This window comes from Ptiloglossa arizonensis, chromosome 11 (genome assembly GCF_051014685.1).
Source record: "Ptiloglossa arizonensis isolate GNS036 chromosome 11, iyPtiAriz1_principal, whole genome shotgun sequence".
Lineage (NCBI taxonomy): Eukaryota > Metazoa > Arthropoda > Insecta > Hymenoptera > Colletidae > Ptiloglossa > Ptiloglossa arizonensis.
Window position 1 is genome coordinate 5441392 of NC_135058.1, and position 19619 is coordinate 5461010.

Sequence of the window (19619 nt, forward strand, 5' to 3'; positions counted from 1 at the left end):
TGCTTCGACCACGTCGTTTTTTTCTCGAGTATCGGATCGTTGCGAGCCAAAGGTCAAGACACACGGAAGGATGAACCGCGAATGCTTTTTTCCACGTATTTAATAAAAGAGCGATCGCGCTCCGCTCGCCCGCGTTACGGACGAAATGCAATAAACGAGAGTGAAAATGACATTGCAAAAATATTCGGGGCGATCGATGGTATTATGTAGCAGCCGTGTAACCTATTTCGAGGTTGCGTTAGACGCCTCGTATTCGGCACGTGTATCGAACGGTGTTAAAATTAAGATAACGGTTACTTTAATCATCGAAATATGTGTGCTCGTGACTACGGGTAATTAGTTCATTACGGTAAGTTCTCTCAGCCGGATTGTAAACTGTGTTCGGATCCAGTCGTGTAAAGGATCACCCTATTTAGTAGAGCAGACGTAGGCGTAACCTGCCTAGAACCAAAGATCGTATTTCACCGTCTTTCTATTTCACGGGAAAAAAAGTAAGGAAAAAAAAATAACAAAAAACATTGGAGGTCTATAGTCGGATCGACTGTAAGTCGATACGGAGAGTTTTTTTTCCGAATTCATTCAACATCTGTTCAAAGTCACTTTCAAAACACTCGTGCATCGTTAATGCTCTGGTAAGCTAATTATGGCGCGGAGCATCGTGAATCCATTAAGATGGCCGTACGTTAAGCAAATATGCGTGAAATAAACCCTTGTCGAATATCGGGGAGAGGATATATTTTTCCAAGCACATGTCGCGACATCTAGAACGCTTTTAACTTTCTCCTCTCGTGAAACAACCATAGATCCTTATCCCATGTATCGATAACGTACCCAAGAGTCAACGATTCATTTCTTTTCTACGAGTCAAAAGTCGTTCTAAAGTCGTTCACTACGCTTCTAAAGTCAAATTAGCTGTGAATCGGAAAACGAAAATGAATAAGAAATTACTACCTACGGATTACAATATATTTACGATAAACGTGCTTCGAGTTAAAATTCGAGAAAAATCGAATCACGAATATACAGAATCGATAAAGCGTTGATTGTAAAATATATTTTCACGCGAGAAGATTCAACTACACGAAACACAGGTCTGCGTAAATGAATCTACAGAAGATCCATAGAACAAAGTTCAAACGTTACGAATTGAAATTGAATAATTCTAAATACGAACGAATAATTCTAAATACGAACCGTGACGTATTAACGACAAAGATAAGCGAATCGAAGAGGTAATCGAATGTACGTGTCCGGGAAATGAACAAATAACGAAGCGTTGAACGACGCGAGGGATTTTTCCGGTCGCGTGAAAACTATTTTCAATTATCGACGAACGTTTCTCGGAAACTGTTTATAAAACAGAGATTGCAGAAACTGCAACGTTACCGCGATAAAGTTCTCCGTGAGCAACAACGCCGCGACAACTCCCCAGGCAACGAAAACTGATTCATACACGAGCGAATTCACCGCGTGTCGTTTCGGTCTGGGTTGCGAAGGTTATGGTTTTTTATGGTCACGTTCGTGTAGCGAATCTACGAAGAAGAAACACGTCTTTAAAATTCTAGGTCAGAGTCGGGCTCGCACGGAGCGAGTTACACTCGAACGCCCGGAGTGTTAAAACGTCGATGGAGAAGGAACGAGGCTATGTAGGCGACACTATTTCGCTCGGTGAGTTCGGATATCGTTTTTCATTGCATCTCGGACGAGGTGATGTTGCCATCGTCCACTGACATACAACACTCGAGACGCACGCCCCGGTACTGACCATTACGATAGTTATTAGAAACGTTGCCTCCTCCGCGATTCCAGAATATTAAGTAAAATACGAATCGACGAAAAGAATTACGATATTTCTGACCGGTCACGGTCGAAAGACAGGTTGTAGAGAATATTTAGTCTTCTTCTGCAGTTAGCTTTAATATTAGATCTATCGACGATGAATGTATTCCTATTTGTACTAGGCCACTGTATTAATTCTCTGAGTAACTTAACTCTGACTTGACTTTAATTTGCCTCGAACTTGCCTTCTCCGTGATTCCATAATATTAAGTAAAATACGAATTGACGAGGAGAATTACGATATTTCTGACCGGTGACGGTCGAAAGACATGTAGAAAATATTTTTTCTTTTCTCGTTAGCTTTAATATTAGATCTGTCGACGATGAACTTATTTCTATTTGTACTAGGCCACCGTATCAATTCTCTGAGTAACTTGACTCTTATTTCCCTCTAACTTGCCTTCTCTGTGATTCCATAATATTAAGTAAAATACGGATTTTGATATTTCTGACCAATGACGGTCGAAAGACACGTTCGTACCATAGAAAATATTTATTCTTCTCCTCTCTTTAGCTTTAACATTAGATCTATCGACGATGAATGTATTCCTACTTGTACTAGGCCACTGTATCAATTTTCTGAGTAACTTGACTCTGACTTGCCTCTTATTTGCCTCTAACTTGCCTTCTCCGTGATTCCATAATATTAAGTAAAATACGAATTTTGATATTTCTGACCAGTGACGGTCGAAAGACATGTAGAAAATATTTATTCTTCAGCTCTCTTTAGCTTTAACATTAGGTCTATGGACGATGAACGTATTTCTATTTGTACTAGACCACTGTATCAATTCTCTAACTAATTTGCCTCCTCAGTGATTCCATAATATTAAGTAAAATACGAATTTTGATATTTCTGACCAATGACGGTCGAAAGACACGTTCGTACCGTAGAAAATATTTATTTTTCTCCTCCCTTTAGCTTTAACGTTACATCTATCGACGATGGACTTATTTCTATTTGTACTAAACCACTGTATCAATTCTCTAAGTAACTTGACTCTTATTTGCCTCTAACTTGTCTTCCCCGTGATTCCATAATATTAAATAAAATACGAATTTTGATATTTCTGATCAGTAACGATCGAAAGACACGTTGTAGAAAATATTTATTCTTTTCCTGTTAGCTTTCACATTAGATCTATCGACGATGAACGTATTTCTATTTATAGCGGACCACTGTATCAATTCTCTAATTAAACGTTTATTAATATTTTTGTACCAATTTATCGATACTCTTTTATCGGAAAATTACTACAATTACTGCACTGTTTCTATATATCGTTACATTCGTATAAACAGATTCGAAGAATGATCAGTTTTAAGATAAATACGTATACACCACCGTTATGAAAATTATTCGACACGTTACCTCCTCCGCGATTCCACGATATTGAATAAAATACGAATTACCAGGTTTTACCAGAGAAAACTTTTATACTTTTTCTCCTGCATAAAAATATACATCTATTAAATGTTTTGTATTTTCGTTCGAATAAAACAGTTTGCGTTATTTCCGTTTTCATTCTTATCGAAGTTCTCGTATATCGAGGCAATATTCTATCCTCTTATGGATGAGCGTTACAAAAGAAATTGTCGATCGTTAAGGATTAACATTCTTAAAACTCGCGTGTCCAGCAATCCGTTGAAAACGTCTTTGTTCATTTTTCGTAAAACGGTTAATAACCTTTTCCAACGTGTACCTTTCTAAATAGTTTCTAGGTTTTTCTCTCTCGAACACGCAAATACGATACTTATGCCAGCATTCGCACGTTTCGGGATTTGAAAATAATTAAATCCCAACTCACGCTATCTCACGCTTATTATATATAATTTTGTTTAGAATTAATTTAGATTACGAAGAGAAAGTCAACGTTCTTTATTAATTTATCCGCAGAATGTAATCTTAAATTCAGATTATTAAAATGTTTTCGAAAGACCGTATAAGAAATAAGTACAAGTTTTCTAAATTAGTGTCTGCAGTTTCTTTCTTCCATTATAATACCGAATGAATATTGAAAATGAATTTTACGGAACTACGCACCATGAATGTTGTATCTTTCGCTCATAGAAATAAAACGAGTGTTCCAGTGTAACGAAAAATCACGCGAGACCAAGACGATAGAACGGATAATTTGTTATCGCCACGTTAAATGTTAAGTTGAATCGACGAGTGAACGAATGGACTATTTTAGAGCATCGCACACGGACAATCTAATTCATCGCTCATTTTGTTCTCTTCTTCGAAGCACGCGCCTCATTTGGCTTTCACTGCTTTCTCTTCGCGGAGAAAGGACTGATATTTCATCTAAAGGTTTTTATACAATGGCGTGGCTGACGATCGAAGTTCTTGCCTGTTTTACTCGACGAAGTTTATTGGCACCGAGCGTGCATGCGAATATCCTTGAACTTGCTGTTCGTGCTGTAGAAAGTAAAATTAGTGACGGGATTCGAACCGTCTCAAGGTACGTATCTTGAATTAAGAATGGAAAAAGTCTTTGTACGCTCAGCGATGCCGTTACGATTGAAAATTTTATAAACGTTTCGAAGATCCTTGCCGATGCAAATCAAACCCACCGTGAATAATTTCAGTGGTCCACACGAGTAAACTTACGCGTTATTATCCAGAGAAACACGAATCGTCGAAACGAAGATATCCGTATAAATTAAATAGTAAAAGATTCTCAATAGTAGAAAATGTCAAATTTGAGTTTTGACATTCTTGTGGAAGTAAATCGAAACGAAAATATTATTTTAAACAATTGTATCGAGTCTGAATCTTGATATTCTTGCAGAAGTAAATCGAAACGAAAATATTATTTAACAAAATTTTATCGAGTCTGAATCTTGATATTCTTGCAGAAGTAAATCGAAACGAAAATATTATTTAACAAAATTTTATCGAGTCTGAATCTTGATATTCTTGCAGAAGTAAATCGAAACGAAAATATTATTTAACAAAATTGTATCGAGTCTGAATCTTGATATTCTTGCAGAAGTAAATCGAAGCAAAATATTATTTAAAACAATTGTATCGAGTCTGAATCTTGATATTCTTGCAGAAGTAAATCGAAACGAAAATATTATTTTAAACAATTGTATCGAGTCTGAATCTTGATATTCTTGCAGAAGTAAATCGAAGCAAAATATTATTTAAAACAATTGTATCGAGTCTGAATCTTGATATTCTTGTAGAAGTAAATCGAAACGGAAATATTATTTAAAAAAATTTTATCGAGTCTAAATCTTGATATTCTTGCAGAAGTAAATCGAAACGGAAATATTATTTTAAACAATTGTATCGAGTCTGAATCTTGATATTCTTGCAGAAGTAAATCGAAACGAAAATATTATTTAAAAAAATTGTATCGAGTCTGAATCTCGATATTCTTGCAGAAGCGAATAAAAATCGATTATAAATAATATCGGTGGTCTACATATGGAAAGTTAAACACGATTATCGCAAAGAACCACGGAACATCGAAACGAAGACACCCGTGCAAAATAAACAGTGTAAGACTCTCAGCTACCATAACGAAACCTAGAAGCAATGCTCACCATGCTTGTCACACGCAAGGTGGTATCAGAGTAACTGAAAATTCGCAATTCCACGTACAAAAAGTACGAGTGTACGGAAGTCTCTCTATTAAGAAACCGGTGCAAGAGCGTGTCTAATAATTCATAACGTTAAACTAGAATAAAGGGACGATACACTAATTATGAATAATGAATCCTGAGCGTTGCTGTCCGAAAAGTTTTAATGACCAACGGATACGTTCTACCGCCCATGATAATACGAGACCGAACAAACGTGCTCCAATTAACAATTATCGAATTAAATTCGAACGTATTTCAATCGTATCGTTTTACATTCGCGCAGCGGTCTTTGTCGATTCTTCGCTGAGATACCATTCGCTGCGAGAGAGAGAGAGTAGGGTTAGCTCGAAGTTGTAACTGTACCTAAAGTACCTCGTTGTAATTCGAATAATTACAAGCTGGTCGGATAACCGAATCGCGCGAAACGAACCGCGACACCGAAAGACGTCCAACGATCGAAAAAGGTTTCACGCTCTCGACGAACTTAATCGCGATACCGTTGCCCCGGAACGTGTTTTGGTCAGCCTACGAGAAAAGATTAAACACGACAATTTGAATAAGAAGCTTAACGCCCGACACAATAGTAATTCCGCACAATTTACATACTTAAGCGCCAGCTGAAACAGGTCACCGCGTCATTACGTAAATACTCCAGAAAGGGAGAATTTCACGCGGAAATGGCCAACGCGGCGTTGCGTGCACACGTTGATGGAACACGACAGAATAATCCTGTTCGGACATTGATTAATCGTTCCGCCTTGATCGAAAAGAAGAGGCTTGTTTGAATATTCCACCGAGCGTTCTTGTTCTCCCATATTTCGAGCAATTTTTCAGCTAAATTCCGAGAATTAACCGATCAGTGTCACTCGTCGGGCTTGAATAATGACTAACCGTAAGATGACGGTTTTGGGGTAGCGAGTGTCGCGACAATATTTTTCTTTTTTTGATAAATTTTCACGGCTCGAACGAACTCGAAATTACAGAGGTTGCTCCATTCGAAATTTTGGGCGACTCTTAAAATACGTCGAAGATGTAAATTACTCGTTACATTGATTTTGGTAGATTATTTATGAATATCCTTGTACAGGTACGTCGATAAGTGTCGTATCTTAATAGATCGATAATGATGTATCGTTATATAGATGCAACGGTAAAGATGTATTGTTGTATCGACACGTCGGTAATGGTGTGTTGCTATATCGATAACGATAGGTGGTTGTGTCGATTTTAGCGCATCGATGCATCGATGGTGATGTATCGTTATGTTAACACCGTTGTATGTATTCGTCAATAGTAACGTACCGATACATTTATATATCAATTTCCTCGTATCGTTTAACAATATCGGCCAACGATACGTTGATATCGACATGTATCGGTATTGCTATAATAATACATCCAATCGTAATATCGGTAGGTCGATATCGTTGTAGCAACTATACCATATTTCGATTCTTTAGCTGAGCATTTATCAATACTTTCGTACCGTTATACCGATACCCTTTAATCGGAAAATTGTTACAATTACTGCACTGTTTTACATACAATCGTATTCGTATGCACGGATTTAAAAAATGATCTTTTCTTTAAGATAAATTTCAAGACGAACGTGTGCATTCGATCTCAAAATAATCAAACATCTCCAAAAATTACACATTTCCAATAAAAAAAAATCTACATCTTTGAATCTTGTCTACGTCTCCGTATAAAGAAGCAACTACCGCCATCGCGTTCCGTTCGGTTCAAAGCTGTACAATGCGCACCGAGGAATCCTCTTCTCGTCGTTTAAAGCGTCGAAGACGCGACGCTGGACCGACTTTATCGGGGGCACCCCCGTGGATTTCGAGCAACGACTCTCGAACGGAGAAGATCGCGTGCAGAAGTCGCGCGAGGCTGTAGCGAGTAAACAGGCTACGAAGAAAGAAGAAGAAGAAGAAGAAGACAAGTGGCCTAATAGCGGGCCGCGTGTATCGACGGGGGAGGGGGGATCGAGTGGTACGGAGGGGGGTGAGGTAGGGGGTTTTACCTTGATTCGGCGAGCGAGCGCGTCACAGTGCCGAGGCTACACGGTTGGGATCCCGCGAACCGGGTCATTGGGGCGTTCGGGTGCAGGACCGGGTGCATCTATGCGCATATGCATACAGTGTGACCCACATTTTCGCGCGTCCTTCGGCCCCGAAGCGTCCCGAAGAAGCTTGGCGTCGAAAAATATGCCCCGGCGAATGTGTGTCGATACCTTCGGGACTTCCGAGCAAGCACGAGAGACAACCAAGCCGAGCCAAGGCGTGGAAAGAACACACGGTCGCGCGTCAGTCGAGTCGTGTCGCGTCGAGTCAAGTCGTGTCGCGTCGAGTCAAGTCGTGTCGCGTCGAGTCGCGTCGAGTCGAGTCGAGTCGAGTCAAGTCGAGTCGAGTCGAGTCGAGTCGAGTCGAGTCGAGTCGCGGCGAATATGCACGAAGGGGCACACACGACTCGCCGTTTCGCGGGCGTTTTTGCAGCGGTGGCAGGGAAGGGGAGAGTAGAGGGAGCTCCGGTTCGCGTAGCCCCGTGACGTCAATGCGCGAGCGACTTGCTTAACAAATGAGAAGCGGGAACGCCTCCACCCGTTGAATGCAATTATAATTTCATACGACATTTCGTTCGCGTGGTACGTTCATTTTGTCCTTATTTCGTTTCTTTCCTTTTATTCCCCCATTTTTCCAAATTTTTTCCCTCCGTCTCTCTTTCTCTTTGTCGCGCGCGGGCGCGGGTCGTCGTTGGCCGTTGCTATCGTCGCGTTTACGCTATTCCAGTTCCGTTGGCGCAACTAGCTCGCGCGTCGTTGGTAAATATTTAATATTTCGAGCAACGTTGCTGTCAATTTAGACGCGGACGCGCGTGCCCGTGAATCGAAATAACGGAGGAATCGGCAGGGGAAGAGGTATCTCGCGCGAACGACGGGCAAGGAAATTTCAGTTTTTGTTGAACTTTTGGCCGCTTCGTCTGGCTCGAGCCGAGCGGGCTGCTTTATCGATTCCGGCAACGTTGGTTCAAGTTATTTCCAAGGACTCCACACCGCTATGATACAGACGGAACTCCTGTTGACGATGCTCCGGAGCAAACAACGAAAGAGGATACTCCTGCCCGGGGATGCAGATTTCGTTTTCTTTTCTTGCCTTTTTTTTTCTTTTTTTTTATCGGATCGCGGTGAGACGATGCACTTCGAAACCGAAGCGGAACGAAGTCGATTTTCGGCGCCTTTCCATCGGAATAACGAATTCGGTTTTACCGAATCTGCTCGACGGAAATCGGTATCGCTTTTGCAACGTTCGGTGATATTATCGATCTTGCGTAGAATTTATATATTAGCGATACGATTCGTCGACGAACGAAACGTAAAATTTTGTAACATTTTGTCGAATTTTTTCCATCGTCGTCAGTTACCTAGGTACGCGCTCGACGATATTATTAATTTCTTTTTTGCGCAGAATTAACAAATAGCGATACGAAGCATCGATTAACGGAACGTGAAGTTTTGTAACGTTTTACAGTATCTTTTTTCGATTCTCGTCGGTTACTGTATCACGTATCCGGTATGATCGCAGATATATGTAATATTTCCGTCCATCCTTTCCTCCGTCGTTTATATGCACATAATTACGGTACCATTTCAGAAGCGAACGTAGAATACAAGAACAATGAACGAATTTCGTATAATACGATGTATAATTTAATATTCGATATTTCTGTCCGAGTACATTTATTTTCCCGGTTTAATTTTATTTAACGATTCGATAATAACGTTTTACGTATATCCGTTTCAACGAATATATTTTGCAGCCCGTGCTGCACGGTACGCTCTCAATTATTTCAAACTTGTACTCCTACTGGAAAAAGGAAAACTTCTACAACGCATTAGCAAAGTACGAATTCATTCGGACATGAGTTCTCGTGTAAACTTGTTTCACCTACTCGACCTCTTTAATACGCTGTATTAATTTAACTGCATAGTTTTTTATACTTTGAAAATAGTCGAATAATCCGTAGCAGCGCGAAAATGTAACTAGGTTGCGAAGGCGAACTGGATACACATTTATACGAATCCCTTTCGGTATTTTCAATATGCGTCGAGTTTGCGTCTAAAATGAACGCAACGTGTTACGATGTACCTCGTAAAACTAACAAAAGCGGTGTGACCGAGCGAGTAAACAATTTCGCACGAACTTTGGAAATTCGCGTTCAATAGATACCAAAAGAAACGTAAAGGAGCTTATTATTAATTAGTATTATTCTCAATTACGGTGAAATAAATTGCGTAAAAATCGCGCGGTTTTAAAACCGTGGATAAATAAATTGTGTTCAACGTCAGATGAATCGCAATTTATACGGGCACGTTAATGCAAGTAGTACGTTGGTATATAAATACGTTACCTTTCTCTTATCGTTTAAATTTATCTTTCTATCGAATTATCGAGAATTTAATACAGTTATATTTAACTCACCGATACAGCGAGTAATGGTTATAACGAAAAAATGTGCTCTCTTGGCGCTTGTAATAATCGAGTTCGACCGTAATTTAATAAAGGTGTATTTTTCAAGATACGTGCACCTCGATTTTTCTACGAACGAAACGCAAGAACCCAGTAACGAACAATGTTGGTCCTTCTCTTCTTCTTCTTTCGCTTTCTAACTGTACAATTGTATCATTTTACACGTATCCAACTTTACCATTTCAGCGTAATCCTTACACCGTTGTTGTACTCATTTCGCAACTCTGTATACATTTTCCAAACTGAATACGTTGTTCGTTGTTTTCTCAAACGACGAAACTTCTCGAGCGACCTGGTACTGTTCGATAAGTTTTATCGAACGCCGAAACTTATTAAAGAAGCCGGTATCTCTGTCAGTGCCGAATCCCCGAAAGATTTCCTCGAACAAAAGAATAGTTTCCACGTTGATGCAACCTCGGTAGAAAAACGTCCGATCGATCGTGTTCAATAACGATAAGAGACACCGTAATTTGCGAATCGTGAGAAAAAAAGAAAAGAAAAAAAAGAAACAGAAAAAGAAAAACAACCCTCCGAAAGAAAGCAGCGGCTATAAAATTGAAAGGTTCCGCGAGCGAGGTTGGTTTCTTGCGCTCGCGAAAACGGAGAACGCGTCTCGCCCGTTCGAAGCCCGGTTGCCTTCTCGGCGTCGTTCTCTCTGGAAGCATCGAACAACGAGATCGGAATTGCGGTCGTTTTTTGCCCCACGGGGATCCCCGGCACCCGACCTTCTCACGAAAAAGGCGCGGTTACGTTTCCGACCTCCGCGTCGCCGTTTTCCTCCTCCCGTTCCTCCAGCCCCCCTCCTCCACCACGGTGGATGCGGAGGCGCCCCAAGGTGGCGGAGCGGATAGTTGTCACGAGCTCGCGCGCGCCGCTTTGTCCACCGTGTTTCTCCTACGTGTCTTCCAAGATGGGTCAACGAGATACCAGGAATTATTCAGACGAAACACCGAGTCGAACCGAGCGGGATTCTCTCGAGCACGAGAGCTAGTACTCGCTCGCGTACAGAGAGATAACGCCGACACGCTTCCGCCCAGGAACCGGGGGAATGTGTATCCCGAACAGTCTGCTGGATCCCCTGTCGGACATCACGCCCCCGTCTTTATTGCAGCGTCGGGATGCACCGACGTGCCACTTTTTATGGCCGTCTGGCCGGTAACTCGCGCGCCACTGGACTTTTATGAAGGAGGGACCTCTCTCCCCTCTACCTTCCCATTGCGTCTCTCTCCGCCCACATTCTCGTGTCTCTCCTCTCTTCGTTCTCGTCGCGCGTATCTCCTCTCCCCCTTCTCGTCACGACTCGTGTATCTTCTCTCTCTTTCTCTCGTTTCGCGTATCTCCTCTCTCCCTTCTCTTCTCGTCTCGTGTCTCTCCCCTCTCCCTTCTCGTCACGTTTCGTCGCTCTCCTCTCCCTTCTCTTCTCGTCTCGTGTCTCTCTTCTCTCTTTCTCTCGTCTCGTGTCTCTCCTCTCTCCCTCCCTTCTCTTCTCTTCTCATCTCGTGTCTCTCCTCTCTCTTTCTCACGTCTCGTGTCTCTCCTCTCTTTTTCTCTCGTTTCGTGTCTCTCCTCTCTCCCTTCTCTTCTCGTCAAGTGTCTCTCCTCTCTCCCTTCTCTTCTCGTCTCGTGTCTCTCTTCTCTCTTTCTCTCGTCTCGTGTCTCTCTTCTCTCCCTCCCTTCTCTTCTCTTCTCTTCTCTTCTCTTCTCGTCTCGTCTCGTCTCGTCTCGTCTCGTTTCGTTTCGTTTCGTTTCACTCCTCTCTCTCCGTCCCTTCTCGGGTCTCTCGACTCTCTTTCTCTCGTTTCACGCCCCTCTCGTCTCGCTACTCTCCTCGCGCTCTCTCTTCTCGTATCTCCTCGCTCTCTCTCTCTCTCTCTCTCTAGCTCCCACGCGGCGCGTTCTCGATTTCACGGGGACTCTTCGGCGCCACGGCTTTACGACCGACGGGCTTCCGAGACGAGCTTCTTGCGGTGCGACGCTTCCGGGGTAGCTCTGCCCGAGGAAGGAATTCAACTTCGGCCGAGAGGAGAACCCAGAACCCTTTCGACGGCGCTGAAAAGTGCCAGCGTGTACGTACGCCGTCTCTTTGGAACAGCCTCGAGCCACGACAAATAGGTCGTAGAGGAGCCCAGCCTTTTTCGAGTACGGAACTTTTCGATGTACGGATATCGAATTAATCTTTTCGGCGCTGTGGGCGCTCGAGAAGATTTCAACGCCGCGTAGCGAGCGGCAAACGCCTATGGGCGTTCGGCGAGCACGCTCGGTGTACACGATAATGGGATTTCCGCACACGGGGACGCGTCGTAGGTCTGGAAGTTCGTGATACGGGATTGTAGCTTTCGAAAACTGTACATTTTTCCCATTTTCGTACAACTTTCTTCATTACGTTCCGCGAATAGAAGTACTGACGCGACAAAGCGAATTTTTTCTCGAGCGGTTTGACAATTAATGGAAATAAAATACGTTCCCAAGTCGGAGCAGTGGTACAGCTGCAGGTGTGCATCGTACAGTCATCTTTTGATGTTCGTATTTAAATACTTATATACGCGGGAAGAATTTATGCAAAAGAGGGGCGCAGTCTCGTTTCAAAGAAAGGTTCGCAATTCCATCTTGCGAGTGCATAGTCGCGCTCGAGGAAAAAATTAGGCCACCGAAAGATAGAGAATTGTTACACCGCTCGACTTTTCCAAACGACACCTTTTTCCTGGACCGTGCGAGCGAGGCTGGCACGAATCGGGCTTGTATCGGGAAGGGAGTTACCCGCGTACGTGGATTTGGAAAACGGTTTATCGGAAATGTGCGAAGTAACGTGAAAATCGGTGCTCTCCCTTCGAGGACGATCGTCGAACGATTAAATATTGAATTCGCGGTAATTTTCCCAGGAAAATTACTCTTTTCTCGTCTAACGATAACGTATGTACCATATGTCCACGTGGAAAATCGTACGCAAACTCAAGTATAAAAAAAAAAGAGAAAAGAATCGACGATCCTAACTCGTCGAACGCTCGATAGAATAAATTCTCCGATGCATTGGTAATTACGATATTTCGAAATATCCCGCATAACCGGTAACCCTACGGAATTACGAAATTCTCTCTCCCTGACGCGTACACATCGTTTCCAAAAATAAAGCGTAGGATGATCTCCTTGAGACAGAAATCTACATACGAGAAGAGGGATATAGTTTTTATTTTTGGAAACGACCGAAACGTATACAGGTCGGGGAGAAAGTTACCACTTAAAGCGAAGGATGATATCCACGAGACCGCGAGAAATCTGAATACGAGAGAGATATATATATATATATACAGAGAGAGGATATTCTACCAAGTAGATCGTAACGATCTTATCGGTGTCGTTTCGTTAGACGAATTACCGGCAATCGAGGGAACGGACGCGATTGTTCTCCACGGTGGCAAGAAGTACGACGAGCTAACGAAGTAACGTCGTATTTACAGGTTGCTCGAGGCGCGGGGAGAATAAAAAAAGGGAAAGGACAATAGGACCGAGCGATGGCGTTTCCACGGTGTGTCGATTGTGTTCTACGGTGTGTCGAGGTTGTTCCACGTTGCGTCGACGATGTTCCACGCGATACGGTAATCATTTTAAGGAGGTCGATCTTTTCTCTTCCCGGTTTCCATCCAACCGAGAGGATCTTCGAAGATTTAACGTGGAACTCGGGGGAGTTATTAAACTCGACAAAATGAAGCAACGATGACAACGCGATTATGGCAAAAAATATGGAAATCCTTCCATTGTCCGCGATAAAACCGATATACCTATCCCTTGATAACAATGGCGTATTAGTTGTAGATACGGGACTCGGATGAAACGACGACACGAACAAAGACCGATTAATGATTCGCGAAACCCGATATACTACCATTCTTCGGTTATTTTTCGATCGTTGTCGATCGCGTAACGATTACCAGCCATGTTAATTATCGACAAGAACGGTTTATCGTAATTAACGAATACCGGACAGGTGACTCGTGCGCGTATTTGATTATTTATGTCGTCGTCGTGAACGAACGAACGTTTTCTACGATCGAAGATTCGTGTTCGTCGTAGGTAAGATTTTTCTAGAATCGATAAAAGAAAAAACCAGAACGAGGCTCGCGGTCTCGTCGAAAACGTAACAATTGCTTTTGCAACTTGGCTTCCGTTTCCTCGTACGGATAATTATAAATATAGATCGATTCCAATGTTACCTCGAGTTCAATCGTGTTTCATTCGATGACGATTCATCGTCGTATCGGGTCTCCTTGTCACTCCACATTTGGATGAAATAATATTTCCTGGTTGGTAGTTTCTAAAGATTGGAACTTCCTTCCGTGGTACTTGAGAAATCCATATCCATTTACGTCTTTGTTATTCGATTATCTCTGTTATCTTCGCGAAAGTTGCTCAGAATGCCGAAGTTGGTTAAACGTTTCAACCGTTCGCGCGAACGATGATCCGTTGAAGATTATTCGAGATAGGAAAAGAACCATTTTTTTTTCTTTACTTTCGACGTCGTTTCCCTTCGAACGGACTAAATTCGCGGTAAGATTACTAAAAAGAAATTGGCCACCGTAGGGTTTAAGACCAGTGGCGTATTTACGTCGACTTAGCGTAACGATAAACACCTTCAGCGGCCCGATTCTCGTCCCACGCTAAAGCCAGAAACGAATCTCCGCGTCTTCCGCCCCTTCCTCTCCCTTTTGCATTTATTTTCGCATTTCCGGTCGCCGTGGTGCATGCGCCGGCTAGGTGGTAGCAGCCGCGATACCAAGTGCTCCGTGAGAGGACTGGAGGCATTAAAAGCAGGAAGTTACTTTTCCAGGATTTCGCGTAAATTTGCAAGGGGATCCGCGCCGCGTCGAGTGCCGCCTCTTCGTTCGAATCGTTTCTCGAAATGGAAGCAATCCGGCTGCCCGAGAACGATCGACTGTGGGAGGTGCCGAGCGTTAGAGAACGCAGGAGGGCCTCCTCCGCCTCAACGTGCACCGTAAAGCCGTTTTCCCACCTAAACGATACGATTGTTACGCGATCGAACGAATTACCGTACGACGAGCCGTTCTTTCGTTCGATCGACTCGATACGAAACGACATTGCTCCGCAATCGTTCGCGCGCCGCGCCTTTAAGCCGTTCTTTCACTTGGAAAACGCGACTGGGACGAGATGGAACGCACGATCGCGCGACGATCTTTTTTTCGTTGAAATAACGCGAGAGATATAGGTATCGTTCGATAGTTGCTTACAGATTTAACCTTTAAGCCGTTCTTCCACTTGGAAAATGCGATTGGGACGCGATGGAACGCACAATCACGCGACGACCTCGTCTTTCGTCGAAATAACGCGAGAGATGTATTATAAATATCGTTTGACAATCGCTTACAGATCTAACCTTTATGCCGTTCTTCCACTTGGAAAACGCGATTGGGACGTGATTGGGCCGCGATGGAACGCACAATCGTGCGACGATCTTTTTACGTAGAAAACAACACGATAGATGTAAATATCGTTTGACAATCGCGCACGGATCAAACCTTTAAGCCGTTCTTCCACTTGGAAAACGCGATGGAACGCACAATCGTGCGACGATCTTTTTACGTAGAAAACAACACGATAGATATAAATATCGTTCGATAATCGCTTACAGATCTAACCTTTAAGCCGTTCTTCCACTTGAAAAACGCGATTGGGACGAGATGAAACGTACAATCGTGCAACAATCTCTTCTTTCGTAGAAAATAACACGAGAGATATAGGTATCGTTCGACAGTGGTGTACATATCTAATCTTTAAGCCGTTCTTCCACTTACATAGTGCGACGAATGAATTACCAACTTGGGAATCCTTTTTCTCACCCATGTAGATTAAATTTTTAAGCCACTTACACGATGTGATCCGAGGAATCGACACCCAAGAATTCTATTTCTCGTCCAAACGCCGCGACAAACGCCGTATATAGATAAGGCTTGACAATCCCTTGTAGATGAAATCTTTAAGCTGTTCTTTCGCGTATACGGTGTAATCCAACGTATTATCACAAGGGAATCCGTTTTCTTTCCATTCGAACAACGCGATAGAAAAATATATTACTCGACAGTGGTTCGCGGATCAAACCTCGAAGCCGTTCTCTTACCCACGCAACGCGACTGCGACGCGATCGAAGAAAGTTCCTATACGACAGTGCATATTTAAGTACTTCTACCATCGACGCAACTATGACTCGTAAGACAATCCATCAACGCCGTATTTTTCCAGCGCATACACGAGTACCTCTACCACCGATACAACTATAACTCGTACGATGATCGATCAACGCCGTATTTTTTCAGTGCATACTTAAGTACTTCTACCACCGATGCAACTATGACTCGTAATACAATCGATCCATGATTTTTTACTGTGCACACTTAAGCACTTCTACCACCGATGCAACTGTGACTCGTAAGACAATCGATCCATGATTTTTCAAAGTACATACTTAAGTACTTCTACCACCGATGAAATTATGACTCGTAAGACAATCGATCCATGATTTTTTACAGTGCACACTTAAGCACTTCTACCACCGATGAAATTATGACTCGTAAGACAATCGATCCATGATTTTTCAAAGTACATACTTAAGTACTTCTACCACCGATGAAATTATGACTTGTAAGACAATCGATCCATGATTTTTCAAAGTACATACTTAAGTACTTCTACCACCGATGAAATTATGACTCGTAAGACAATCGATCCATGATTTTTCAAAGTACATATTTAAGTACTTCTACCACCGATGAAATTATGACTTGTAAGACAATCGATCCATGATTTTTTACAGTGCACACTTAAGCACTTCTACCACCGATGAAATTATGACTTGTAAGACACTCGATCCATGATTTTTTACAGTGCACACTTAAGCACTTCTACCACCGATGCAACTGTGACTCGTAAGACAATCGATCCATGATTTTTCAAAGTACATACTTAAGTACTTCTACCACCGATGAAATTATGACTCGTAAGACAATCGATCCATGATTTTTTACAGTGCACACTTAAGCACTTCTACCACCGATGAAATTATGACTCGTAAGACAATCGATCCATGATTTTTCAAAGTACATACTTAAGTACTTCTACCACCGATGAAATTATGACTCGTAAGACAATCGATCCATGATTTTTCAAAGTACATATTTAAGTACTTCTACCACCGATGAAATTATGACTTGTAAGACAATCGATCCATGATTTTTTACAGTGCACACTTAAGCACTTCTACCACCGATGAAATTATGACTTGTAAGACACTCGATCCATGATTTTTTACAGTGCACACTTAAGCACTTCTACCACCGATGAAATTATGACTTGTAAGACACTCGATCCATGATTTTTTACAGTGCACACTTAAGTATAATACTTCTACCACCGATGATATTATGACTCGTAAGACAATCGATCCATGATTTTTCAAAGTACATACTTAAGTACTTCTACCACCGATGAAATTATGACTCGTAAGACAATCGATCCATGATTTTTTACAATGCATACTTAAGCACTACTACCACCGATGCAACTTCTCTCAACCACGATCGTTAAAGCAATCGATCAACGCTCGGTCGTGCCCGTTGCCCGACAACGTTCGCTGACTGTACGATACTCGCTTTCTTCTCGATCGTGGTCTTACGTAGGTGGAAAAACGGCTTAACAGCTGCAGAAATTCTCCTTCGTTCTCCCGTATCCCTAGCCAACCATCCCCCGAGACTTTGTCCCGGTCCTCTGCGAGGTTGGAGCGCATTGTTGCGGCAGCCGACGATCGTGTTCATGGAAAGGATACAGCCGGCACGGCGCAAACACAATGCGTGCCTCCGGCGAGAAGGCAAAACGAGAAAAAAGGTACGACCAGGCAGAAGGTGGGGGGAGAAAGAGGGAGATCCGAGCGAAGCTTTCGCAGAAATTACGGCGAAACGCCGGTCAAGATAACGACTGGTCATTGTTCGCTGGAGGTTCTTCCTTAGGGGTCTTCAACGGTTTCCCTGCTCGAATCCTCTTTCAAGCTACGTCTTCGACAACGAAGACGACGACGACGACGACGACGACGAAGACGACGACGTGTAATCGACGTATCGCGAGCCTGCGACGATACTGCACGTGACACACTTTTAACGAGCGAGCGAGCTGTGTTTGCGTTGTCGAGACGTTGCGAGGTACTCTGAGAATTTTTTTAACGATGCTATGGGACCTTACACAGTCCCTCGTAAATATCTACGTACGCTCGATAAATTTATACTATTATAGAAAATAAAGGAACGTCGATAAGCTCGCGAGATTACATTTCGATGAAACCGCTTTAGGGTTACCTCCCCCTTTGCGCAATTACACGTTTCGTACGTTTTTTACAGGATGCATATAGAACACCGAAGAAATGATCTCGAAAGAGAAGTCTTTTGGAAAAATAAATATCAATTCGATAAAGTTCACAGTGTTCTGTTTTATTGCAACGATTACCTCGAGGAATTCCTCGTTCGCTGCATTGTTGCATATTTTGTTCTATTAAGTCTGTTTGTTTGAGTCGGTAGGTGAAACGTTTCTCGATGCAACGACAACGTTGCAAAGTATGGTCTTTGATTATTTACTCGTTCAATAGTAACGCAATTTGCGTACTAATATTTCGTTCGACAATTACATTTTCTACGAGATCTAGGGACGGTTGTCTCATTCTGTTTGACAACATTCTGTGTCCCAGGTATTTCTGTGAACACGTCGCGCGAAACGAGGTTGAATTTCTGCAAATCGCGTGATAATTCTCGTAGAATTCGAAACTGGCTCTGGCAACTGTTCCGTTGAAACTACAAAGTCCGTCTTTGCCAAGATAATCATAGTCGTGGCATAAAATGTTGGTCGGTCAAGATCATTTCTACGGTGATGTATCGCGTCGAGCACGACCTCGATTTTTATGCCACGACATCCGGGTGAAATATGAAGTGCGTGTGCTCGCGGTTACGCGCTTTCTGTTTTTCAAACACTATGGGCGGAGCGAAGCGATTAGCTTTGGAGAGGGGGCGATATTAACGCTATGTTTACGGGACGCGTCGCTTTAACGCATCTCGATCGACGAGGAAAATTACAGAAACCGTTTACATTTTCTTCTACCGCTTGTACCGATTCTTGTCCACTTAACGAGACACGTATCGAAATTTATTTTCTGCAAGGATTTCTAATTTCATCGTTCCAATTTTACACAGTTTTTCCTTCGAAGCTTTCTAATTTTACAATTTTCTATGTTGGTATAATTATCTCTATGGACACGTGCCAAATTGATGCTAGAAATGTCAATAAAACTATAGTTAAAAGGATGGGGGGCACTTGTTCGACGACCTTGAACGGCCTAATATTCTTTCCCTCTCCCTCAATTACCTATTCTCGAACAGATGGACAGAGACACGTTGCTACCTTTGACTTACTGTTAATTTTACAAAGTTTTTCCTTCGAAGCTTTCTAATTTTACAATTTTTTATATTGATATACTCATATCTACGGACACGTATCAAATTAATGCTAGAAATGTCAATAAAACTATGGTTAAAAGGGTGGGGAGTATTCGTTCGACGACCTTGAACGGCCTAATATTCTCTCCCTCTCCCTCAATTACCTATTCTCGAA

At 42.5% G+C, this 19619-nt stretch overlaps 2 protein-coding genes across 2 annotated transcripts in view; one reads left to right on the forward strand and one right to left on the reverse strand.

Annotated features, from left to right (window-relative positions):
* The window catches only part of Ubl3 (ubiquitin like 3), a 151316-nt gene that overhangs the window by 33062 nt on the left and 98635 nt on the right, over positions 1 to 19619 (reverse strand). The window lies entirely within an intron of this gene.
* Positions 1424 to 15246, forward strand: LOC143152838 (uncharacterized). The gene is made up of 3 exons (XM_076323387.1): positions 1424 to 1496; positions 1566 to 1668; positions 13421 to 15246. Exons 2-3 carry the CDS (start codon positions 1626 to 1628, stop codon positions 13678 to 13680), a joined length of 303 nt encoding a protein of 100 aa, XP_076179502.1. The 5' UTR covers positions 1424 to 1496; positions 1566 to 1625; the 3' UTR covers positions 13681 to 15246.